The sequence below is a fragment of the Aulonocara sp. 'chitande type north' Nkhata Bay genome, linkage group LG20 (assembly GCF_057382095.1).
Source record: "Aulonocara sp. 'chitande type north' Nkhata Bay isolate Kocher_YH1m ecotype deep benthic linkage group LG20, A_spYH_male_GT1.1, whole genome shotgun sequence".
In the NCBI taxonomy this organism is placed as follows: domain Eukaryota; kingdom Metazoa; phylum Chordata; class Actinopteri; order Cichliformes; family Cichlidae; genus Aulonocara; species Aulonocara sp. 'chitande type north' Nkhata Bay.
The window spans coordinates 17,604,640-17,632,210 of NC_141363.1; the positions used below are offsets into that span (position 1 = coordinate 17,604,640).

The 27,571-nt window shown below is 38.0% G+C and overlaps 1 protein-coding gene across 1 annotated transcript; it reads left to right on the forward strand.

Moving 5' to 3' along the window:
• Positions 1-4,765: 4,765 nt before the first annotated feature.
• Positions 4,766-25,694, forward strand: hck (HCK proto-oncogene, Src family tyrosine kinase). The gene is made up of 13 exons (XM_086276812.1): positions 4,766-4,955; positions 14,781-14,920; positions 16,988-17,021; positions 17,550-17,643; positions 17,802-17,897; positions 18,169-18,272; positions 18,765-18,914; positions 19,289-19,441; positions 19,556-19,738; positions 20,044-20,120; positions 21,977-22,130; positions 22,424-22,555; positions 23,430-25,694. Exons 2-13 carry the CDS (start codon positions 14,789-14,791, stop codon positions 23,630-23,632), a joined length of 1,512 nt encoding a protein of 503 aa, XP_086132938.1. The 5' UTR covers positions 4,766-4,955; positions 14,781-14,788; the 3' UTR covers positions 23,633-25,694.
• Positions 25,695-27,571: the final 1,877 nt, after the last annotated feature.

Here is a 27,571-nt window from a genome sequence, read left to right on the forward strand (position 1 = left end):
GCAGAGTACCTGATCACGGGCTGGGCGTAGGTGTTGATAGCCAAAATGTTGTTCTTACCATTCAGCTGACTCCTCGGGACTTGCCTGACCCTTTGCAGGTACTTGGTGGTTGCAGCTTTCCTAGCGGCCTCTTCATGGTTCCCATTTGCCTGTGGGATCCCCAGGTACTTGTAGCTGTCCTCTGTGTCTGCAATGTTGCCTTCTGGTAGTTCGATCCCCTCAATTCTGACTAACTACCTTCCCTCTCTTTGTTATGATCCGACTACACTTCTCCTATCAGAATAACAGCCGTTGCTGTATATCCAGGTTGTGTGGATCAGTGAAATGATATGTCATTCACTCATGGCATCTCTCTCTCCATAGATACATAGATACATGCAAACCTGATTCTCCTGAAATTCTTTGTTCACAACCATCAGGTGTCAAGTTATGACATATAAAGCCTGCTTCCAGGTCCAAACTACACTGTGTTAAGGTCATTAAGGTTGTCTTTTTAATGTGTGTTAATGCTTTTCATCTTGTTCTATTTAATCTGAACAAGGTACTAAAATACTCAATGATCACAATTGGCCTGTCTGGGTTTTTGATCTGAATAATTACAATAATTACACCTGTATATGTCATGAACCGCTGTGTGCCAGGCAGGAGATGTGGACCCAAAATGCAGGCGCTCAGACTCAAGGTGTTAACTCAAAGTCACAGCTTTATTGGCTGGCAGGAAAAACATACAAACTAAACTAAACTGGGAAACAACAAACTAAAACTCACAGTGAGACACAGCATGAGGGACAACGCGACACTGACTCAGAGAAACACAGGGTTTAAATACAATGGGAAGTAACAAGGGGAATGAGACACAGAAGGAGAGCACAGCTGGGAGAAATCAGAACTGACGAGGCAAGGGAGTAGTAAATTGAGCACACTCACATAAGACACAGACCATCACAATAAAACAGGAAACTCAGACACAGGGAACCAGACAAGATGCTGAACTGAACAGACAGATTCACAAACAGACGGGGTGACACCATAGACAGACAGAGATACAGACGCAGACTCAGAGGCAGACCGAAGAGAACTGAAACAATAATAATCATCATAATAATAAACTAGAAAATGATAATAATAAACTTAAAGCGCTGGGTCACCGAACCAGGACCATGACAGTATGTAATTATACCTGACGTAATTACATTTGATAGGTCAGAAAAGAATCACTCTGAGGCTAAGAAAGATTTGAATGGGTGAATTAAGCTGAGGATCAGGAATTTTCAACAGCAACTAAACAGCAGAATATCAATAATGACTAACCTCATGCTGGGGATGGATCATCTCAAGTGATCTCTTGACTGAAGTTTGGATGGTTTTCAGATTTTTTTTTCCTGCCATCCAGTTGCATTTGTCTCTGCCCATTGGGAACTCTTATGCTGACTTTTATTGTGGGGATAAAAGTTCAGCTTCACTGTGCTAATGTGTTTATATTATCCTAACCATAGCTCTGTATCTAGCCACCACATAGCACACCATTAAATACCAGCTAGCCCAACTTCAGTTATCATACAAACATCTGCTTTTTAGTTTTCACTTCACTTATGTCCGAAGTGATAGCAGAGTTGTACGTTTTAGTTTTTCAGAATTCCCTCACTCAGACATTGCATATCATCTTTAGATGGAAACTAGCAAGCTAACTCCTTGCTAACTTCTAACTCCATTAAACTTCAGAAATTATGTTTTTCTTGGATGCTTGGAAGTTAAACTTAATTCTTACACCTGGTAGAGCTAGCCCTACTGATCATTTTATTAAAGATGAAAGAATTTAGACAGTATTGAGAGTTTTTTAACTCTCAATATTGCTGCTGAAACTGCTAACACTGCTAGACTTAAGAGAACTAGGGTTAGTCACTGTGGCATCATTCATTGTTTGTGAAGTCCCTTGCTGAAGCCTTGACCTGAATGTTTTCACCACTTTGCTTTTTTGAAACCAGATGTGACAAGTGAGGGGTGGATCTGACTGTCACACTGCACTCTTAGTAAATAAAGCAGTAAGGACCTATTGGATGACTTTTTATTTATTTTTATTATTTTTTTTATACTTAGAATAAACAAATTTTTCAAATTAATGGCAATTTCTGTTCAGGATTGGTTAAAACATATGTTATCGGTATCATCATTCCCATTCCCCATCTTCGGCATGGTCAGACATGACTAAAATTATATTTTTGTGTTCTATTTAACTGATACAGTATTATTCACAGTAAGTAAATAAGTGTATATTGCAAGAGTATGTTACATCATCAAGTAACCATCGAGTAGCTTCTGTACTCTATTTGCAAGTGGTAGGGGTCTAGTAAGAGCAATATTTTTGCAATATTTCTTCCTCCCCCTACCCCAAACCTCTCATCACCACAGAGTGACAACCTGTAACCTGCAGCCATTCTGAGTGCACATGTGTGGGTACAAGATGGGTTTGAATAAATTGAAACTATTGTTTAATGTTATTTCAAAACACATGTAAAAATAACCAGCATAAGGAGGAAATCTATAAAGATCAAAGAACAGGGAAATTACAATTATGCAAAATGGAATGGGAATGAAGAACTGTGTTATAACAAGAAGAGAACATCTGCAGGGACTCCGAAACTGGTCACAGAAAATATACATAGTTAAAATAAATCGATCCATTCAATTTGTGAAATATACAATGCTGTGCAAAAGACTAGAGGCACACTTTATTTCTTTATGTTTTGCTATGATAGGAGGAAATAGGTGTAGCCATTTATTGAAATATGTGTAAGGACATGTGAAAATACAGTAAATGAGGCAATTTACAATTATAATTATCTTGAAAGTTAACATTTGCTCTGATCACCTCTTTTAGGCAAGCTGTCTTGTAATTTCTTTAAGTAGTCTGCGTGAATAGTTCTCCAATCTTTGTGAAGAACATTTCAAAGCTCTTCAGTGGACACTGTATTTTGTTCTGTTCTCTCTCAAGACGATACCTCACAGTTTCAATAATATTGAAATCGTGCTCTATCGGGAGCCCCATCCATTTCTCATAATGTTCTATTGTGTGTTTTTCTATTATCCCAATGGAGCATTTTTCTCTTAGGGTTCAGGCTTACTTGTGGTTCCCAGTTTCCAACTATAGAATGGGAGACAGAGCCTTCAACTATCAGAAGACTCTCCTGTAGAACCAATTCCCACTTTGGGTTTAGGACTCTACTTTTAATTTTAGGCTTCAAACTTTCCTTTTTGGTAAGCTTTATACTTGGGGCTCAAGTACTGTTGCCCAGCACCTGCATGTAGGGAATCCACTGATTCGTTTTCTTAATTCTTTATCCAACTTAGTGTCCCAAGAGTAGGCAAAGCACAGCCTGGACAGGCCTCAAAATATGTCTTGATATTTATATTTTATAATTATATATTTATTTTTTATATTTATTGAGTATTTATATAAAAATATAAAATAATATAATATAATATAATATAATATAATATAATATAATATAATATAATATAATATAATATAATATAATATAATATAAATACTTTGACGTGACTTTTGTTTCAATAAATAAATACACAGAATTGAATGAAATGAATTCATGCTAGGCCATCAAAATTTCGATGCAATCAGAAAAAGGAGCAATGACAAGTAAAAGGTTTCGCAAAGATAAGAAGTTGTCGATTGAAATTTGGTTGTGGTAGTAGTCATTTCTGCCTAAAGGGTTCATTTGGATCTATCAGGGTGTGCAAGCTTGGTGTTATTAGATAAAGCTCACTCTGGCTTATTTTGTTGTTGTTGTTGTTGTTGTTGTTGTTGTTGTTGTTTTCCTTATGGAAAGGCCCAATAAAGATATTAAAACTCCACAACACTTTAACAAATTACCCATCAGTTTACTCTGACTGTGTCTGGGTTAATAATTTAACATTGGCTTTTCACAGGCTAAATGAGGAACTTTTCTCACTGAAGTTAATGAGAGTCACAAAGTGAAGCCTGTACCTTAGAATAGAAAAGGCTCACTACATCTGCAGTCACAAAGTCAGGTCATCCGCAGCTGCCTCTTTAATCCTTCATCCCTGTTTTTATCTAGGATCATCTTCATTCGATCCTAAGCCCCGATTGTACCTTTCTCTGTTTATTTTACTAATGTTATCCCTTTTATTCTTATCCTGATTCCCCTCCTCCACCTCCCGTCTCTGCTCGGGAGGTGGAGAGACAGAGGGAACTTCGTTTCTAATCTAATCCTGACTCTTGATTAAGGATTATAGCTGGGAGCGTTCTCTCATGTGTTAATGCTGAGCCGCTGCTGTTACCCCGGGGCTGAACCGCCTACCCCTCCTCCCTCTGCTGCCTGGCCTGCCTCCAGCCCCAGAACGACCTGCTGAGCACGATAGCTGTCAAACTACTATTTGAATACCTGTTCGAGCCATCCCGCACATCATGCAAATGTTCCTCTCGCATCTGTGAACCAATCCATCCACTCTTCCCTGTGCACAGCCACCCTTTTCCATCTGACCTGGATTAGGTTTTTAATCCAAATATGGCAAAAATGCAGGAGATGTTATCAAGTATGTAAACTGAACTGGAAATACAAACTCTCAGTAGTTAAGAAACTTGATGCAACTTCCTGCGTTTGGTAGCTCTCTGCTCTGGAGTCCATCAAAGTATCAAAGGCACCAGCGGCTGTTTCAGCCAGTGAAACCAAGAGCACGATTGGTGTGCGCTTGTTCCTCTTTCCCCCACCTCAGATGCGTACAGCTTAAACTTCCTCCTGCAAGTCCAGTGCGCTGCGCTCCGCCGCCCTGTCAACGTGTCCGGAATGACCCACACGAGTTAGGAAGGGATGGAACTCACTTAAAAGAAATGAGGAATATTCGACACCCGCTCATCCAAATTTAGAAGATCATTTATAACCAAAGAGATACTAGTCGAAGCGACTGACTAAAGCGCGGTAAGTGTCCTGTTATGTGTTCGCTTGTGTTGTGAGTGAGAGGGTATAATGTACAAATTTTAACAAAAACACACAAAAAAGATAACGGTGGGAAGTAAAAAGGTTACAATAAAATATTTTTTAAGACTTGGAAAGTGGGTGTTTGATCATCGACAAGTTTTTAGTTTTATAAAGGCGATGCTCACTTCCAAAAAGAGGAAGTTCACGGTGCTTGACAGCCACCGCCTGCAGAAGTCACGGTGCATAAACTGCGATGATGAGCCGGTGGGCCGTGTTACCGGGATGTACAGCAGTAAAGCACCTTTATCAGAGTGTCCCGCGTCACTTTCTAAATGTGAAAATCTTTTAAAACGAGGGTCTGAAGTCCTTTACCGTGTTTGTGACAGTGCGTGTGAGTGGGTGCATGGGAGTTATTTTTAGAATGTCCATCTAGACTAAACCAGAAACAAGACTAGTTTCACTTGTGTTCTCTATTTATACACCAGCTTTCAATTTAAACGTTGAATGGGTTTAGAATCAAAGCCCCTAAAGGAAGACGACGGATATGATTGCAGTGTGGGGAAGACAATTGTTTGTATTTTCCTGCTCTTACCCCACAGACTTGCACTAAAAGAAAGTCCGGAGGTGTTAGACACACCGCAGAAATGCCGATATTACATCACAGTACTTAGTAGAGCTGAATACCTCGTCTTGTCTTGCATTAATAGGCCTGAAGTCACTTCAGCGTCATTTTTCGAAAATGTCCTAAACGGAAAATTAAAGGGTTATTGCAACCCAGTTGTTTTAATTACATTACAAAACATGAAACAATAATTTTGTAGTTAATTTGTATTCAAATTTATGTATTACACAGTCGAAGTGGAATCGATCTGTTACGTATGTTATGTATATAGCATACTGAGTTTTACATCTTTTCCAAACACGTCATTTCACATAATCACGATTTATCCTGACATGACATTTATATGAGTTAGTTTGTTAGTTTAGTTTGGAAGGAAACACAATTCTGAGACTGACTAATGACTAAACCCTCATGATGGAAAGCTGGTGTATATGCTTTAAATGTGTTAACATTAATGTATGTTAAGTCTTCGTTGTTTGTTGTTTGATAAAGATGAAAACTGAGAATCAGTCAGTACCCTATAAAGTCGCTGGGTGCAGAATTATCGGGTACAAAATGTCCCCAGAAGCCACTGCTGTAAATGAAGAAGTGACTCCGTGAAGTGGAAAAAAATGCAAATTTTTTATTGTTTTTTTCAACTGAACTTAATGTGTAACATTTATTGAACATGGTTTACAATATTCTGCTAACTGATTTTAGTTTCTCAAATAAGATGACTAACCGGTTTATATAATTATCATCATTTAAGTGAGAGTACCTCCCCTTGCTCATCTTTGTGATTCACGGTTCAGCTTTTTTAAGTATTTGAAGCAGTCTGAAGCCTGAGCGGTGGGGTCTTTTTATGAAACTTTGGACTTCTGTAAAATAAACATCGACCAGTAGAATTGTACAGCATGACAGTCAATAAGAAAAGGTCCTCTTAAAATGCTGTACACTTGACTACAGTCATTTGATCTATGAAAGATCAGTTATTAGAAGACAATCCTCTCTTACTTCAAGATTTACTGGACGACAGGTCATAAAAGCAATAAAAAACAAATATTTTAGAAATCTGTTGAACTTGTTTAATACTGTACAAACAAACAGAAAACATCTCTCTAGTTATCTATTTGGCAAATGAAAAATTAATTTTTTTTTAATGTTCAAATTTGAGCAGACACATTGGACTTCTCTGAGAACTCAGAAATTAATGACAGATAACATTAAACCACCTAAACTAGATATTATTTTCAAGCGTGCAAGTTAATAAGTGCAACCTTACACTGATTATAACTTTGTTACCCAAACCTGTCATACTTGTGTGACATAATAATAAAATAAGAATCAAACCATAAATAAAATTGTTTGTTCATATAGAAAGTATATGTTTTTATTTTGTTTTATCACATTTCGATTGCCATGTGTCTATCAGCCAAATTTATTAGGTGTTATTGAGTGCCAGCAGTATACACAGATGCACAGGAGTAACCCACCAGGCTGACACGATGTCAACTTTCTTTCTTTCTTTCTTTCTTTCTTTCTTTCTTTCTTTCTTTCTTTCTTTCTTTCTTTCTTTCTTTCTTTCTTTCTTTCTTTCTTTCTTTCTTTCTTTCTTTCTTTCTTTCTTTCTGTTGGTCCCTTGCCAGGCTGGCAGGTGATGTTGTTATGGCCTGAGGCAGTCCTAAACAGCTACAAACACAGCTTGGCAGCTTTTTCATAAAAAAGAAAGGCCGCCCAACAAGGCACACATGAATAATTCCACTCCTCTGTCCCTTGAGAGAGTTTTTGCTCATGTTTGTTGCTGTAGCAGACTAGTTTAAATGTAGGATAATAAATGAGATACTTCCTTAAAGCCATGAGCATTAAAGCAGCCTGATACCTGCTCACCTGTTTACCTGTCACCTCTCAGACAGGTAAAGGAAGCAGATAGCCTCCAAATACAAGTCTGCAATAGGGTCTATAAAATGGATACATATATTTATGAATACACAGCCTAGTGTTAGGAGTGGTACTCATTTGCATAGTATATCAGTTGCTAATTCTGAGCTGGGCCTTTACACTGCCAGCCATAGAGATTGAGTCAGTTAGAAGACACAGTGGTGTTATACTGTCAACATCCATATATGATATTACTGAATAAGTATCTTAGTTTAATTGTTCATTACAAATTCTTTAAAGTTGCAATCAGCGCTCGTAATCATAAGGTTAACCCTCACTTATATGCTTTCAGAAGTTGGTATTATCAAAGTAAATCACTTGCTAGGGAGCCAATATGTTTTCTTATCTCAGATCAAAAATGCATAATTTGAAAGGCAGCATTTCTCTTCTGAAAGACACGGTGCATGTTTTCCAAAAGTGATGTCATATTATAGACGTTGCTATTGAAAAACAAAGTGCTTATTATAGAGTTTTACCGCATCATTTATGAAAGAAGAAATTATAAGTTCCTCCTTCTAATAAAAAAAGTGAATTCATAAGCAAAAAGACAAAAAGAAATAGTCAGTACAGGGTTTTTGCCATGGCAGCCTTACTTGGTCTGGTCAAAAATGCTGACAGTCAGTGGTGTCTTTAAAGTAGATGAGCCAAGCTGATCTCAGATGATAAAGTCAGATTCATCATGCTATCATGCGTCGTCTTCAAGTCTCCTTTAGCACATGTGCAGTCTGCCTTTAAAGTTTTTTAATGACTGTTTATTAGGGCCGCCGTGGTGTTTAAATTAAATACATGATGAAGAAAAGTCTCTTCTGTCAAACCATCAGTGCCCATATAATTTTTTTTATGCAGCAAAAAACAAACAGAAAGAACATTTTTTAAAAATACAGTTAATTTATTTAAAAGAAAAGATAATGAAAAAAATACTGGCTGTGATTACAGTGGGGCATTTACATGAGTTCATAAAGTCACGATAGTTTTACCACAGCGCACCAATTTGTGATGTTTTGAACTGAAATGTAACGTACAACATACGGTGATTCAGTCATCACTGGCTGTTTATCTTTATCTTAATGTAACCTATATTTATGTATATTTATGTATATATACATGACGACTCAGAGTTATGCTATTTGTTTAAGCCAATTTCCAGTCGTGATGCTAAGGTTACAGGTTCCTCGCCATAGCCTCTTTTTAACTTGAGCACATAGGAGTGGTAAAACTCCCTGCTAACTCTTTACAAGAAAGTAAGTTTACTTCCCAAAAAGTATTTTGGGACATAACCTTGTGTCAAACTCCACACTTTATCTTTTGTTGCTGTGATTAAAATCATGTTTTTCATGGGTGGAGATTGATAACTAGATATAGATTTGGGATTTCTATCATTAGACGCCATGTGTTTTTTAAGATTTTACTGTTAAAGAAACAAGGTGACTTTACAGGTTTAACAAAGCCATTGTTCCAGATAGTGCTTTTTTGAAGGTTGATGTGGTCTCGGCCACAAGCTGAGGAGAAAAAACAATAAGAGAACAGCATAGGCACAGAACTGAAACTGATGGCGTAGTCAAAGCATAAGAATTTTCCCATGAATTTGTCTTTTGTATCCCCAATAAAAGGTGAAAACAAAATTGCCATAAAAGCATTTTTTTAACCAAGTTTTTTTATTTTTTACACAACAGAAACTGATACACGTTCACATTTACACAGGATCCATGTTCATTTACCACTTATTTTTGTATACTTTGATGAGATGAATCACTAATTAGGGGCTTCATTCCTTGTCTGCTGCAGAAGTAGATGAATTATAGGTGGTGACTGGTGAGCCATTCACAACTACTACAGATGTAGTTATGTTTCCATTCTGGTCTGTGCTTCACATTTAGTGTAAACATTTGTAGGTGTGAGAATCATAACAGACGAGACGGTTGTGGTTTTGTTTTGCTAGCCTACTTTATATACACAATTTTTTATTTATTTTCTGTTTTACTTAGACTGTATTGCTACCTTGTTGTTATGAAGACCATGCTTAGAATCTAAAATCAATAGTTTAACATTTAGTGGATTAATAGCGCAATATTGATTAAAGACTTATGCAGACATGACTTGTGTAATGACTATCAGTTGCCTCAGCATGAAGTGTTAAATCTGGGGAAGCCCATATATATATATATATATATATATATATATTTATGAGAGAGAGAGAGAGAGAGAGAGAGAGAGAGAGAGAGATCTTTGGCCTCTACTATTTATAAGAACAGTATCTCAGTATACTTGCCATATTGTTTAGGGGAGTGGCACCACGTGTCTGTGGTTAGAGGTCTTTCAAGATTGTCAGGACACAATGAAATTACATTGTTGTAAAGTGGTTTGATCATTTCTTTATGTATAGTTTATTTTGGACTAGTCAACATCTTTCTCTTAATTTAGTTAGAAAATATATTATTATTTCACTTAGCATAGCACTAAAGATGGTAACATAACATTAAGTTTTTATTAGGTAGAGATGGGTTAGCAGCCCAAGTCAACAGCCCCTTAGCAAAATGGATCCAGATCCAGAAATGGCAACTATTTATAAATGTATGTGGGAGGCCTAACAGCATATCTGAAGTTCATCAGTTCAGACTTTTGTGTTTTGTTTTTTTCAATGACTTCACGCACTTTGGTTGTGCTATCATTTACCGTTATATTTGTATTTCCTAAGTACTGTCAAAGCAATATATGTTAATTAGTAGTCTTTAGAAATACTTTCTTTTTGCTGGTTAAACTCAGTTGGCTTCATGTTAAGAAAAAATGACAATGACTGCATTGTCATTTTTTCTCTTATACTCTTCAAAGAAACAAGTGTGTTCTAATCAGTATGTTTAATATTTATGTTAATTTTCAGAATTCTCAGAAAACACATGAAAAAAGGAGAAATTCTCTGATGTGAGGAGTCGTCATCCCCTCTAATCCATAATGATGGAGTGGATGAGCACGCAATTTTTACCGCAGTTACATTCAACAACCTCGTTATTTGAGAAGGGTTAGCTTTTTTGGGAAATTTATTTTTCTTTCTAACAAAATACAACATCCAGGCCCTTAAGAATCCAAGGTCTTTCTATTGCAGAACTGATAATCCTCACACTCCCAGCTTTCATAACCTGGAGGCACAGTCCATTAGGATTAACACAGTTTTGCTGTTGTTCATTGACAGAAAGCTCCAAATAGAAGCTACAGTAAAGTCATTAGTGGATTTGTTTTCCAAGGTGTTCCAGTGAAGAGTAGCATCCATGTATCTGTAATGTACGGGCAGAATATAAGCACTGGGATTAACAGCAAGTTGAATCATCTGCTACCACAAAGAGTATTTATGAGATAAATCGGGTTTATAAAGCTGCCTTTAAGTTTGTTTAGATCTAAAAATGTTGCGCACAGCTGTAAAGTGGCCCCATTGTGAGGCCCTAGCAGGGCATTTTAACTGTCACCATCTTGCCGTTTTGAAACCAGACATGACAAGCGAAGGGCTAGATCTGAATGAGAAACCCTGGAACACTGCGGTAGCTACGTGTCACAAAATAAGGCCCGCTCTAAACAATGCACAGCTTTATCTGTCTTTCTGACTCTAATGGGACCTTACTTCATGAAAAAAAAATTAAAAGCATCAAGGGTTTGTTTTTTTAGGCAGACTTTAAATTATCCAAATGAGTCACCCCTCGTGAAAGTGTTTACAGAGATCTGCTTTCCCATACACTTCTGCACAATCTGACTTTTTGTATTCTAAAGGCCATTAGACCAAATTCATGCATTTATGCTTCACATTTAATCTTTTATTTTTTTTAGTGAAAAAAAATCCTGTAAACCATTCACTATATCTGCAATAAGCTACTCTTAGCAAATTGATCAGTTTGAATTATCTGCAAAACAGATCTTGTCTTTAACTTTAGAGCTTAATTGCAGTAGATAACTCTTGGAGAAAAATGTTTTGCTGTTCTTTTTATTGCATATTGAGTGTTACAGAGATGTAATTGAAAAAGTCGTTTCTGTGTTCATAATACTTTGAATAGGATAAGCAGCTTTTAAAGTTAAAGTCACTGTGATGCTTGTCAGCTCTCACCTACTGGTAGCAAGGGCACAGCAACAACTGGGCACCCACACAATCAGACTGATATTATACTCTTGTAAAGATTCTGCACGTACTGGCGATGAGACATATTTAGGATATTATCACTGGATACAGTGATATTAAAATTATGCTGCAATGTGAAGCGCTGTCAGGACTTCATGCACCAACATCCCAGCCTGAGAACTGAGGTTTTTTTCCACTTTTGCTGGCACTTTTGATTCAGGCTGTGTGGACGAGTTGGTTTGTCTTTGAAGTGTCTTGTAGGTGCGTCACATGTGGGCAAGACACTGACAGTTGCATTTTCACAGAGTAAAAAGCTCTCTTTTACTGTTTCGCTAATTTTAATTTTGCATTAGTAAAACTGCGGCACCATGACTGTTCATTATCTAGAGGTATTGTACTGAGAGTTTTATTAAAGAAGTCAAAGAGGCCTCAAGTAGACATCTGAAGAGGAACAAGGTTTGGAGCAGAGAAAAGGGGAAGTAAATAAGTTAACGCCACCAATTTTGACCTCAGTAACACCACTTCCTGTGTCTAAACATTTTCCATTGCTCGCCACTGTGCATAATTGACAGTATGGTAATTATTGCTGGCCATAATAATCTGCAGCTTCCAGAACAGATCAACAGCCAGTTGGAGAAAACATGAAAAATTCTGTAACCGCTGATGTTTTTTGCTGCTTTGTGGCTTTTCTGTTTAGGCTTCCTTTGCTCAGGGCGATAATCTGCCTCTCTGAGGTGGCGGGAGATCAGACATGAACAGCTGTCTCTCTTGTGTCCTCTCTATCTGTGCATGTGCTATCAAACACAGTGTCCATCTCCTATCACAGACTCTCTCTTTGTTCTTGTTCCTGTAAAACTTTGTTCCATTTATCTGCATGCACATTTACATATACAGACATAAATGCGCTGAAACAGTGTGATACAAGGATGCATTCCCTAGATGTTACAGATGAATAACAGAGACTTGTGTGGAAATTATTTTGTTGGCACATGACACAGAAAGACTTACTTGCCAAAACTGCAAACATCATCAAGTGAGTCACGAACATGTGTGAGAACATATGAATTATTCAGAATAAACAGCAGTAGTGTGGAGTTCGCAGAAGCCTGCAGTGTGTCAAAAACATTTACTCATGGTCATCTGAGTTTTAAGGCATCTTTCTCTTCTCAGTCTACCGTCTGTGGCGACACATATATCTTCACATGCTGTTTTCCCACGTTACACACCCAAAATGAGAGAATTTTCTCAGTACATTTACAGTAAGAGCAGTTGGGTTGAGATAATGTCTAATGCTGAGTTTTGGTTTGGAGTCCAGCCTCCCGTGTTCAAAGTAACATTGGCCCATCCATTCACCTCAGCCACCCCCCTGAGTTACTTCTCTTTTCTTTTATCCACATAGCAAAAACATGATACATGAAGTTTAATTGTGAGCTGTGATGAGGTATTGGTTGATTTTAGTTGTTTCCTGTGTGGACAACCCTATTCGGCAGTAAAAACCAAAAATTAACAATTGTAATCAAATTAATATTCGGCTTATATTTACAAGGAAGGATCTGGATTTACTTTAACTAAGCGAAGAATCCTCTGCAGTTCTTTCAAAGGTCATTTGAGAAATAATTTATTAAGCTTATATGTGTAAGAGAAGCTAGCTAACTCTTTACACCAGACCTTCCCAAAGTGTGGGGCCCGCCCCCTAGGGGGGGCGCAGAGCCATTGCAGGGGGGGCGCTGCATGAAAAGGGAATTTTTTTTTTTTTTTAAAACAAGGCTTGGACACTGCTAGCACGGGGAGCCAACACAAACGCAAAGCAGGAGATGAAGCATAGCTGAATATGTTTCCAAACCAACTTTATTTTAAGCCAAAGACTAGAAAATATGGAGAAGCATATCTTCCCTTTGGTCTCCCCTGCAGAATTGGTCTTTCCTTCGTCGGGAGCACACCTGGGCTCTTCAAATCATGGACAAACAGTATTCCACATTCTTGATTTTTAGTTCACAAACACTTGTTGTAATGACTAACTACTCCTGACATTTTGGAGATGTTTGCTCTTTATACAGTAAAGTTACAGTGGGATATAAATAACATCAGGCTGATCCTGCCAGTTTGTTCCCCCTGTCTAAATCAGGACAAACAGTATCCCACAGCTGTTTATGTTTTTAAACTCATTTTGCACAGAGAGGCATTTTTTTGAAAAATTTATTGATAGCAATGTTGAACATTATTACACAGGAAAAAAACAACTACATGTAAAATAATCAAACCGTGACGCCTCTGCCTTTCTAAATAGAGGGACAGAAACTGTGTGTTTATATGTAAGCGTGTAAAACCTGAAGATAGAGACAAAATACTGTTAATCTGACTATCTGCCATTCTGCAATTCCTCTCACGTAAACAATAACGTGGCGCACAGCGTGAGGTGAAAAAAGGCACATACCTTTAACGTTGCATGACGAACTCTGTATTCCTCGTCCACACGTAAACGCAAAAAATGAGTTTTCATTTTTCAGTGATTCGAAACGCCGTTTACGTGTGGACGAAACAGCTGCGTTTTCAAAAATACCCGTGTAGGTGTGGACGTAGCGTAAAAGAGTTAGTAGTTTATTTTATTACTACCTGCAGTTTACTTGTATTTGCTTAATTGTTTACTAAATGTTTGAGGTGTGTAATTAACCTCAATTGAGCAAAATATGGATGTGTGTGTGGGGCGAACATTTTTCTGTAAAACAAAGGGGGGGCCAGCGAAAAAAGTTTGGGAACCACTGCTTTACACATTTATTATGAATCTTGTGCTTTTTAAACATCCTAACTCCTTCTGTGTACGAAAAGCTAGAATCATATTGTTTGTTGCCGTTTTTGATACTAAAATTCCACAATTCTTAAACTATATTAATTTATTTTGCACACTCCACTCTCCTCTGAATAAAACCAATACAATGCTGTGTAAAAGTAACTGTCCCTAAACTGGCCATTCATGCTCAAAAACCCTCCAGTGTGGTTAAATTAAAACAATTCTGCAAAGAAGAACTGGCCAAAAGTCCTCCACAGTTATCACAAATGCTTGATTGCTGTTTTTCTGCCAAAGGTTGCACAACTAGTTATTAAGTTTAGGGGGCAAATACCCTGAAAAATGCTGCTGATGTCCACACTTTCACATCTTGCTGTTTCTCCTCTTGTTGTTATCTTTCAGAAGGCACCATGGGTTGTGTGGGCTCAAAAAAGGAGCAGGAGCCTCACAGCAAAGGAACAGGTAATGATGATCTGCAGAACCGAGCACAGACTGCCCACTATGTCAAAGACCCAACCACAGGAAACTCTGGGAATAAAGCTGTAAGTAGTCAATTTATGTCACAGCATAAAGTGTTTCATATTGTTAGCCTGCAATTAGCCTCTATTGCCTCCACTGGCTATATGTTAGGTTCTACTAGATGACACACTTAAATAATGTTAAATGTACTGTAAAAGTATTTACTGGTCTAACTCGCAACAGTATTAGCAATATAATTTTACCATAATTGTTGACTGAACTTGGGCTGGAGTCTATCCCAGCTCTCATAGGACAAGGTACAGGGTACACCTCTGACAGGTGGCCAGTCCATCACAGAGACAGAGACAGACAGCCATTTATGTTCACATTCACTCATACCACCAATTTTTGATCATTATTTACCTTAGTCTTAGGTTAGACCCCAGTCACACAGGCCTTTTTCAAAGGGCCTTTTCCAACCAATATGCAAGTGGTTGAAGGCAGTCATTATGAAAGCATCAATACAGCTCAGTAACCCTATTGTAACCACCATAAAAAAAAGCTGACAAGTGATTGATTGGTGTGCTGCACCAAAAAAAAATCCTGCTTTGGTCACCAGGCGATCGCCTTAGTCACCCAAAGGTAACAATAGCAGGTTGTCTGCATGCACGCTGTAGCACCCTCTTTGTGACCAGTGAGAGGCAGCAGCCACTCACCAACCAGTCAAGGAATACGCAACTTCCCCTAGCGAGTGACTGTTGTAGCTACTTAATGCTACTGGACACTTTAACCCAGTGGCTTTTAACTTAATGGTTGGCCACAAATGGAAAATGATAACATACCATTATTTTTCATATGTACATTCCGTTTTCCACGTAATGTAATTTTTTTTAGAGAAGCGCTTGATAAATGTACCTCTTTTTCTTTAATGTTTGACGTCTTAAAATAAACAACAGCTGGCAAATAAGTGCAGTAGCTCGGAAGTAGAATCAAACTGAAATATATTTGTAGTAAATAAACAGAAAGTACTTTCCATTTTTTGTTTTGGTCCAAATAAAAGGGGCAGACAGATTTTTGGCTTTAAAAGACAAATAATTATTATTCATAACATATTACAAGTACTACTTTACTTTAATGATACAGAAGAGTAAGAACACATTTCACTGATTCAGAAGTGATAGGAGTCACTTCTCTTGTGCTACTCAAAAAGGATATATGCGTGACAACACACACTCTTAACTAGCCTGTGACTTGTTGTGAGTTTGCATACCGGCCAGACTTTGATCTGTGGCACGGGTAAGCAGCAGTGCTGCGGTCGGTAAGTGCGGTTCTTCCGGCTACTGTTTCCTGTGTACTGACTATAACATCTCTTTCACCCTTAGTCAAGAAAGAGGAAGTAACAGAAGAAGAAGCAGAGCACAGCAGTCAGCTAGGAGATGTAGAATGAAAAGGGATAAGACAGCTCTCGACTTGCACATAGTATTCTTTTACAGATGTCTAAATATACAGATGTTACATCTACACGCCTGGTTTCTACATAACTCTGTTTATTTTTATCATTGTAAAAAAAATAAACACTTTGTGTCAAAAACTGTGTGACACGAAGAGCCGACTTACATGTCAGAAACCTCAAACAAAATTTACTCTGTACCACATTTAGATTTCTAGATTTGATATGATAAAGTCCTTCCTTCCTTCGAAATGTGTGTTTTCAGTAACATGCCTCCAGCATGGAGTTTAAAAAAACCCATGTAGAATAAGAACCAGTTATTTTATTGAAGCACATTAATGTGCTCGAACCTAATGGCCATGAGGCATGTGACAGCACTTAAGCTATGTCATCACACACATTCAATTCATAACCCAATTTTATGGATTTCAGATAACTTTGATTTCATTCAAATTGTACAGTAGTTTATTATTATTGAATTTGAAGAGAATAACTACCATGATGTGACATCATAATACCACCAGGAAGTGGGTGGACAACAAGTCCAATTTTTAACTAAAAATTAGACTTGTTGTCCAATCCTGCATTAGTGTTTTGTGCAGGATTTGTAATAATTACTACAGCTTTAAACAATTTTCTTGTAGATTTTGAAATGATTATTTGAAAGAACTTACTTTTTTTTCTATCTGTCTTTCCACAGGCCAAAATGCCTTCCAATGCAAACATTGCAGATGGTGAGTCTCACTCTATACGTACAGCAACACTAACATGTCGGGACTTCATTCCACATCTTTTATTACAGTAGCACGTTTAGCCAGTTACAGGTGTTTTCCTTGCCATCACAAATACATGTCACAGATATATGAGAATAGATATGTCACATTTAAAAAACCAAGATGTAGGTCAGTGTTGGTTAGATGCAGAAAGCTATGTCTTTTATGCCAGAAAGAGGAAGAAGACTCAGCGTGTGTGTGCAGAGCGATAACCCCTCACACTGCCTCACCACGCAGGCCTTCAAAACTAACCCTATTGCTATTATTATCAAGCATACAAAGAAGTCAGTCTTGTAGCCAGAAAACGGTGAACCTAGTGCTGAAACAAACAGAACAATCAGTCGCTCTCACATATTAGGAGTACTGGCCAAAAACCTCATGCACATAATTTAAGGTGACAATGAAAAAATGAAATGAAAAAAAGTTTTAGTCTGCACATGACAGCAACAGTGCATGAGGCCTTCCTCTGCTTTCTTTTTTCTGCTTTAGGGGAGAGTATTGCCATGGCACTGTACGACTATGAGGCCATTCATGAGGGAGACCTTGGCTTCAAGAAGGGAGATAAGCTGAAAATCTTAGAGGAGTAAGTTCAACCACAAAAAAGATGGTTTATATTATTTGCGGTTTGAAGAGTTATCAGGTTGTTCCGTGTTCCAAATTTAGTTTGGGGACTTGTGACACTTCTGACTTGCCATGTTTCTGTTAAGTCTTCACAGATGCTGTCTTTTACTCTCTCTGCAGATCAGGCGAGTGGTGGAGAGCTATGTTAATCAGTACAAGTCAGGAAGGCTACATCCCCAGTAACTATGTAGCCAAAGATACTCTGGAGGCAGAGGAGTAAGCAGACTCACTCTGAACACAAAAACACACATGCACACACACTTGTGTACCATACTAGTAAAACGAATAACATGACATAGTGTTATTACTGATAATAGGGAAATGAGCATTATGTAAGCTAAACATATTTAAACATATTTAGATGTCACGTTTTTAAACTGAAAATGAACTTGGTAACACAGAAAACAATATGAAGGTAAAATGAGGGCATATACAAAATAGCCGCTACAAGGTTTCAGTACTGACTTATCTGTTTCCTACTGTTAAGGTGGTTCTTTAAGGGCGTAAGCAGGAAAGATGCTGAGAGGCAGTTGCTGGCCCCTGGGAACAAAATTGGATCCTTCATGATCCGAGACAGTGAGACTACCAAAGGTAAGTGATGTATATTTGAGAAAGACACTCTTTGTTCTTTTGTTGGCTAAGAGAAGAAAGTTGAAGCATGGACCAAATCGTACATTAAAATAATAATATTAATATTTCTTTGTAACAAAGGACAGTATATACATGGGCTAATTACTTGTTAATGTTAATAGTTAGTTTTAGTTAGTTTTAATATTAGCATTTAGAGTCATAACTATAGAAGTGATAAAAGGATACTTTAGCAGACTTATATTTCATTTGAAAATGAATGCTATGTTTCCAAAGTGTCTGAAAACTAGACATATGACTTCCTGTTAACACTAGCGTGAATGAAATTAAAATTGTGATGGAATGTCCATGTGATGCTCACAGCTTTTTCTGTTTCCCTAAATGAAGCAAAAACAAGAGAAAAGACACTCCAGTTCAAGCTAGACCTCTTGTGTGTTGCTTTAATTTGCTTTGAACAGTCCCTGTGGATAAGATGCTGTTTCTCCTTTTCCACAGGCAGCTACTCTCTGTCTGTCAGGGACAGTGATCCTCAGTCCGGTGACACAGTGAAGCATTATAAGATTCGTACACTGGATAATGGAGGATTTTATATCTCTCCCCGCATCACTTTCAGCACCCTGCAGGAACTGGTCAGCCATTACAAGAGTGAGTTCTAGCTATCAACCAATCTCACGCTCTAGTCCAGTGCTGACTCATTCAAACTTTTCACAGCTGTGCTCACAGTGTTTTAATAGCACAGTTAGGTTATCTTCTGTTTGCATTGAATTGCTGACGTTGGGACTTCTTGGGGGCGGCCAAGCAGCTCCAGCTTAGTTTGCATTCCACTGAACATTATTCTTATAGTAGTGCAGAGCACACTCTGCTGGCCAACTTTAATATGGCAGCCTTTGTGGAACATTGCATTGCTCTGTGACGAGTACTACTATCATGATTTCTCAATAGCATTATTTCTTATTTTATACTTTTCTACCACAGAGGTACAAAATCAAATTGCTAAATATTCATTCTGCTACATACAGAGCAAGGAGATGGTCTCTGCCAGTCCCTGACTAACCCATGCCTGAGTCCAAAACCTGAAAAGCCATGGGAGAAGGATGCATGGGAAATCCCAAGATCTTCACTCAAACTGGATAAGAGGCTCGGTGCTGGCCAGTTTGGAGAAGTGTGGATGGGTGAGATAGATCTTCATCATTGTAGAATCCATTTGTTTATTGTGATGTTAGATAGAAATCCATTTCCTAAACGTAATTTTTTGTTTGTTTGTTTGTTTGTTTGTTTGTTTTAAGCCACATACAACAAACACACAAAGGTAGCAGTGAAGACCATGAAGCCTGGCAGCATGTCAGTGGAAGCATTCATGATGGAGGCCAACCTCATGAAGACTCTACAACATGACAAACTGGTTCGACTTCATGCTGTCGTCAGCAAAGAGGAGCCAATCTATATTATCACTGAGTTCATGGAGAAAGGTGTGTGTGTGTGTGCCTGAGTGTGTATTTGTACATGTCCACATGGGCTATTGATGTCAGCGATTGCTGCAACATCTTTGAAAAGTGTTTTCCCATGACATTTACGTTCAAAATGTTTACACTATGTTACACTAAAAATGAAGGGAGATGCTCTTTGCTGTGAGGTAAAAGAACATTTGAAAAAGATGAACTGATCATAGCTAATACAAGCAGTGGCTATAGTTAAAATGGGTGATAATAATAATTATCAGTTTAATAACTAATGCCATCTGTTTGTTAATACTTTTGCATTTGTGTGCCTACAGGTAGTTTATTGGACTTCTTAAAGAGTGATGAGGGCAACCGAGTCCAGCTTCCAAAGCTCATTGACTTCTCTGCTCAGGTGAGAATATATTGGTCACATTCAGTACTGGTGCTTTTGCAAGCTTGTCCCACCTGTTTCCCTGGTTTTCTGGCTGTAAATGAAACTTGTGTTTGTATGCAGTGCAAAGCACACGTCCCAATATTAAAATCATTTTCAAAGTTCAGCTCTTGTGTTGATGTTCTCTGTGAGAAATTCTAACTGTAAAACTGAGCAAAGTAAAATGATTAAAACTCCCTGAAGGATAATGTAATGGTGCTGGCCTATCAGTAACACCGAACAAAATGTTCCAACCATGTTTAGTCAATGAAAAAAAGGAAATATTAACTACAAAGAGGAACAATGAAAGAAGAACTACAGGTTACATTGTGCTATTGTGCTGAATATTTTAAGAATGAATGTAAATCTTCAAAAACAGACATTTTCTGTTACACATCAACAGGCTAAATTCAAATTTTCAAGCAGCTACCATTTCTTTGAAGCTAGTGTGCCTTGAGAATATGTGCTTATTTTACCCTAACTGGCTAGTTTACTGTAATTACCATTCCACTTAAATCCTATTTAATTTTACCTACATATCACCAGTTTGTGCTAACAGTCTTTCGCAGTAAACACAAAACAAACACACTCACCAGCAGCTTCTTTAGTTACGCCTTGCTAGTACTTGATTGAGTAATTAAGGCAGCTCCGAATGCTGCCTTAATTATTTGTGGCATAGATTCAACAAGGTACTGGACACATTCCTCACAGATTTAGATCTATATTGACATGACAGCTTCATGCAGTTAAGCAGTGGATCTATGATCAAAATCTCCAGTTTCACCACATGCCAGAAGTGCTCTATTTGATTAAGTTCTGATCACTTTGAGGCCTTTTGAGTAGCCTAGAGTGAACTGATATTGTAAAAAGCAGTTTGAGATTATCTGCAAGCAGATATGAGAAGATACACACACTATAGTCATAAAGGCATGGTCATGAGTGTATGAATGTGTGTGTGAATGGGTGGATGACTGGATGTGTAAAGCGCTTTGGGGTCCTTAGGGACTAGTAAAGCGTTATACAAATACAGGCCATTTACCATGCTTAGCAACAACATTTTAATTAGATAAGCAGTGGTGGTTAAACAGTGCTTAGTTAGTACTAAAAAACTCCTGCATGACCTGCAGCCTGTTTCCTGTTTTTAGCTGACAGCTGTGGCATATAGTATGAAGTGGTTTTTGCTACAGTAGCCCATCTGGTTCAATATCTGTGTGTTCAGAGATGTTCTTCTGCTTACCATTTTGTAAACAGTGGTTAAAGTTGTTAAACTTCATATCAGTTCAGAGCAGTCTGGCCATCCTTCTCTGACTTCTAACTTGACATAGGCAAGCCATTTTTGCTCAGGGAACTGATATTTTCTCTTCTGCACTAGAGAGGGTAACGTGGGAAACCCCCAGGAGATCAGCAGTTTCTGAAATAGCCCATCTAACAACTATACCACCTTCAAAGAGAGTGAGACATCCAGGTTTTTGCAGTTAATCCGTGGGGGTGCATGCATATTTGTTGCTGTTGCTGTTGAGGTGGTTCCTATTAAATACAAAGAACAGAGAGAGAAGGGGAAGGGAAAAAGGTCACCTACTTTGATTAAATCATACCATGACTGATTTTTTCAAGTTTATTGATCAGATAGCAAGAGAGGCTGATCTTATCAAGCAGTAACACAAAGGTGCTAAAGGGAAAGAGTACCCATGTGAATCCTCATGCATATTATAGCAAAATATCTGTTGCTATTATTACCAGCAGTAAAATGAACTGAAAGAAAAAGGGAACAGTGTTTCCTTGCCAGTGATATTAATTTTTGGCAACAACTTTTTGTCCTCTGTCATTTTTGTTTCTAGATTGCCGAGGGGATGGCCTACATTGAGCAGAGGAACTACATCCACAGAGACTTGAGAGCTGCCAACATCCTGGTCAATAAGGCTTTGGTGTGCAAGATTGCCGACTTTGGCCTGGCTCGTATCATTGAAGACAACGAGTACACAGCCAGGGAAGGTACAGCGCAATGTTTCCTATTACAAAAGATCCGGGCAAGTATCGTCCCAGAACAGATGGCATAGCAGCAGTCACAGTTTCATCAATCAAAGGGAAATGACTTTGTGTCAGTGAAATATCAGATTACGACCCAAATGACAAAACAAGCAGAGAATGACGATAAGAGCGACTTACCTCATGGTTTGCACATTGTAAACATGTCACCAGGAGATCCGTATCATTAGGTGACAAGTGATGTCTCACTGTCAACATTAGTTCCTATTCTAACTGGGTTTTCAATTATTTCCAACCAGGTGCTAAGTTCCCCATTAAATGGACAGCCCCTGAGGCCATAAACTACGGTTCTTTCACAATCAAATCTGATGTCTGGTCCTTTGGCATCTTGCTGACTGAGATTATCAGCTATGGGCGTACACCATACCCTGGTAAGTGGAAAACACAAGAGTTTGACACAAATCCCATGAAAAGCAGGACATTTGCACAAATAGTTGGTAAACAGGAGAAGCTTACTTGGTTAAAAGTGGCCTACTAAGACAATAAATCTAACAAGCTAGCATGGGATTTTTTGAATATATAAACATGGCTGTATAAAAAGTTAGAATGTTACTAGAGATATTCAACACATGACTTTATACTTAAGGAGGACACTAAAGAATCTAAAGAATGTTAAAAAAAAAAAACCCCAGACACATTGTATTAAAGAAGATGAACAATAGTAGTGTTCTTGCTCTGATAAACACAAAGTTGAGGTAGACAACAGTCAGGTGGAGCAGCAATTTCAGAGGCATGCTTTGAATAACAAATCCTGTCTTACTGTATGTACAGTCTGTGAACGAGGAAGTGCTCTAATGGTATCTATCAGATATTGCTAGCACTTGCTTGGTAGCTTCACTGGCAGATTGCATTCTTACTATACTGTAATAACAAGTAGGATGCTAGTTTAGGTTAGCAAGTGACTTCTTTAAGTTCCTCTTAGTACAACTAAGATTAAATAACAGTTCATTCGCTGCAGCCACGTCACCTTGAGTGGAAAATTATAACATAGCTGCCTTAGTTTGGAATGTTATTATCATGAAGGGAGAAGCTATCCATAGGCGATAGATAAACCTATCCATTAACAAAGACAGAGATTTTCCATAAGTATTTTTCTTGAGTCCATCCTGTAGTTTTTAGTCTGAATCAAAGTTGTTCATCGACCAACTAATCAAATGAACTATCACCTTCACCAAAGCACTCTAGATTGTCTTACTCCTACATTAGTCCTCTTCTTTTTACTTTTATTTGTTCCATTATTTTCAGGTATGACCAATCCAGAAGTGATCCGCCACTTGGAGAAGGGCTATCGAATGCAACGTATGGATAGCTGTCCCAAGGAACTATATGACATCATGATGGAGTGCTGGAAGAACAAGCCTGAGGACCGCCCCACCTTTGATTACCTGCAGAGCGTCCTGGAGGATTTCTACACAGCCACAGAGAGCCAGTATCAGCAGCAGCCATGAGGCTAATGTTTCAGAGCACATCCATTCACACCTACTGTAACTTCTACAGGAAGCAATGCAGCTCAGGTCACACACACATATATACAATCTCTACAGTTCTGTCTATCTGCGTCTCAATCTTTTTCTAATTTATAAACATATAATTCTTAGTAATAAGGGACTGTACAGCAATTATAGATGCATGAAAGTTTTCTTTAAGGAAGCAGTCACAATGTAAGATTCTTAATTTTGTTAATAGTCCCACAGGTTTGTTATATCTGCAGCCCCCGATATAATAAGTGATGCACAAACACATCCATCATTTGTACCTGTAATCATTTTTTTGTAGTCATTTTATTACAGACTGGACGTATCATGGATTACTGTAAGGAAGTTGAATGTTACGCACAGGACACATTGTCTGACATTTTGGGAGGGGTGAGTTGTATTACTTCACTTTGCAGGCGAGGCATGGGTTAGAAGGACCAGAAAGAGTCTCCTGAAAAGCGTATTTCCAGAAACTCTGGAGGAATTGCACAAACCAGACAAACCTCCCCCCTCAAAGTCCAGGAACTCTAGATTCCAGGAACTTTAGAGGTGGAGCTTTCTGTTTTTCAACCTTTCTGTTTTCTAAAATAACACCAACTTGTCAGGACTGGAGAAGTTTGTGGCATAGCTCTTCAAAATGTTTCCATGTGCAAGCAGACTAGTTTGCCTAACCAAAAGGAGATCTAGAGTGCACCAATGCATGACGTAACCTTTTAGTTCCTTGAAAAAAAGATTCCTGGGTAATATGTATATGCACTGCACGTGAAGAGCGCCTGCAGAGTTCAGAAGAGCAAGGACAAAAGAGTGAATTTGCAAGAGGCAGAAAACTATTTTATTAAACAAAAACAAACTATAAATAGCCCTGCGTGTTTTTGTTCTTATCAGCACTGTAATTTGTGTACAGTCCCTAACATCGAATGCCTTTGAAGGGTTTTTTTAAGCTCACATTAAACCAGACTCTCTCACTCACAAAATATTATGGTAGCACAAACATGGCCCCATTCACAAACACCTGGAGATTGCTGTTATGCTCTAGCGCACATTGTCCAGCCATCAACCACAACACAGATGTTCACAGGAAAATGTGTTCAGCTCTAATAAAACTATAATAAAACAAGCAATCCCACCACTGCCCCCCTCCTCCCATAAAACTGTGGTATTTCACAGGAAAGCGGGTATTGTCTTGCTGATTCTGCTTAAAAGCACTATTTATACTTTTCATTATGCTGTGGATTTAGCATTACTTCTTTATAGTGCCTTTTGCAGTGGATCTTTCTTGCAGACTTAATGTGTACGATATATTCTGTATAGACATTGATATATATGAAGAGATGCAAACATTCAGGCTCTTTAGCTAATGATGCTTGTTGATTCCTGCATGTTTCTCTTTTATTACTTAAATTATTGAGAAAGCAGTGCATAGGTACATTTCACATTGGACTTTTTTGCTAATTTTATGATCTGAACGCCATTGTATCTTCAATGGAAGTGTCTTCCTAACAGCAAATGCCTTTTATTTTCGTTTTTGTGAAGGAACGATGACTGCTCTATTTTATTTACATTATGTGTCTCATCTTGAAAATAGTAGATTTCTTGCACAATACAACAAGCATTTCTTTTGTAGTTGATCAGCAATAGTAAATCATATACTAAAAGCAATGCTAAGTTTACTACTTGAGTGGTTCTAATGCATTTCAGGGGCCCCAGATGTCAGAAGAGCTTTTTTGGGGGGGGAGTAAGATTTAACGATTTCATGCTGTGACAAATTTAATGCCATTCATAGAGTGGGGACTGTGAGCAAAACATATGAGAGCTTTTTTTTCTTATATAAACAGGTATGATTCATTTACAATGATGACTAAATCATTGCTAGCACTGTATATAGTTATATTCACAAAGTTGAGTATACTTTAGTGTTTTTCTTAATTCTTCAATATAAAGCCCTTGTGATATTTGTGAGATGCTTGATTCTGTCAATGCAACTGTCATGAAATGGAATAAACTACTTTAAAAACTATAAGTGTGTATTGGTGTAACAGCAAGCAACATATTTTAAATGTGACTCTAGCAATGATTCCACTACCTGTAAGATACCTCACCATAAACCCAGACATATGCCTAATTAAATGTGTCTAGAGAGAGTCTGCTGGGGCCTAAGACAAAAGTTCATAGAAGGGTCTCCAACCAGATTTCATCATCATTGTGTTATAAATAATAAATTAAATAATTGTTTATTTAAGTGAATTTTTCGTTGACTGGACAGAGATGGTAACAAAATGATATGTTGTTTAACAAGGAATTTAGAATGAGCTACACATGCAATATAATTAGCATTATCAGCATTTTGATTGTTGTTCTCTTTTGCTGCTTGTCCCAAAAACTGAAAGGTACAGTGTGTAAAATCTCATCGTTAGATATCAGTCAACTGCAATCAACTGAATTATGTTTTATACCCCTCCTAATTCAATTGCATAATCCTAGTTACTCGGCCACTGTAGGACAACCAACTTTGGCTGTAATTTATGGCAGTAAGTTTAGGCTATCAGTTCGCAGCTCACCTCAGCTGTCAATATGTTTTCACATCTACTACTATGAAGGAGGCTGCAAAACTTTGTGAAAGGAGTCCAATACAAGGAGTCAGTGAAGCTCACTTCTGTCTGATCACATTGATAATGAGATGAGTTGTTGAGGATACCCTGAACTTTTCACTTGGTAAGTGTTGCTGTTTTTGATGCTGTTAGCTGCTCTTAGCTGGCATTAGTTAAACTTTCCTTGAAGTGGATCTAACATTGTTTGGCTCTTAGAAAATAAACTCTTAAAAAATGTGAAAATGTAACCAGCCTTTAATCAGAGGAAAACATTAGCTGGTATAATGTTAGCTTTTAACAGAGGCAATTCTAGGATCAGAGCTTTGGGGGTACTGAGCACCCAGAGAGCTGCCCAGCCAGGCAACATAAACTACTTGTCACAATGAGACTTCTTCCCTGTCTCTGTCAGTCCCTGCATCCTTAATTGTCTCCAGTTGTCCCGAGTTCTCTCTGACTGTCTCCTTGGTGCATTTAAACCCCTGTTCCTCCCCGTCCTCGTCATCTGTTGTCTTCATCTCCGAATCAGTCATCATAATTTTACCATCTCTGTGCAAGTCTGCAAATTTCTTTATTAAATCATAAGATTTTGACGGTCTAAAAGTTGGCCTATCTATTATTGGCTGAGGTTTTAGTAGAGTTGTGGCTGAACCACATAAAAATATATCATTAATTTTAATCTCCCCAATCAATGATAATGTTATGTTGGAATGTTGTTAAAGAGGGTCAAAAAAAAAATTCAACCCAGTTTGTTTTGAAGATTCTGTATAGCAGCTTTAATATAGGGAGAACACAACTTCCAGATTGTGAGAGTAAAATTTGTGTTTTTTTCTTTGTCAGCTTAACAGTTTCTGTTGTGCCTGTCACTGTTCCCTGTCTGTTTTCTTACCTGGTTCTTCCTGACCTTGTACTTTCTCCTCACGTTCCCCTCTTTCCTCTCTCCCTCTTTGGACTGACAATCATACACAAATAGATTGTATTCAATTAGACGCAAAAATTACATTAATATGAAAAAACCTACTATTAAGATCACTAATAAAAAAAGTCCTCTCTCAGTGTACTTTCAACCAAAAGGCAAATAACCAAACCACATGTACATCTAATAAAAGATAGAAATACAGGGAGTGCAGAATTATTAGGCAAATGAGTATTTTGTCCACATCATCCTCTTCATGCATGTTGTCTTACTCCAAGCTGTATAGGCTCGAAAGCCTACTACCAATTAAGCATATTAGGTGATGTGCATCCCTGTAATGAGAAGGGGTGTGGTCTAATGACATCAACACCCTATATCAGGTGTGCAGAATTATTAGGCAACGTCCTTTCC

Bases quoted from the DNA above. Each gene is read 5' to 3' on its own strand.
- hck (XM_086276812.1), top strand. From the start codon at position 14,789: ATGGGTTGTGTGGGCTCAAAAAAGGAGCAGGAGCCTCACAGCAAAGGA. The intron at 19,739-20,043 runs GTGTGTGTGTGT...GTGTGCCTACAG, and splicing joins CACTGAGTTCATGGAGAAAG to GTAGTTTATTGGACTTCTTA. The intron at 20,121-21,976 runs GTGAGAATATAT...TTTTGTTTCTAG, and splicing joins TCATTGACTTCTCTGCTCAG to ATTGCCGAGGGGATGGCCTA.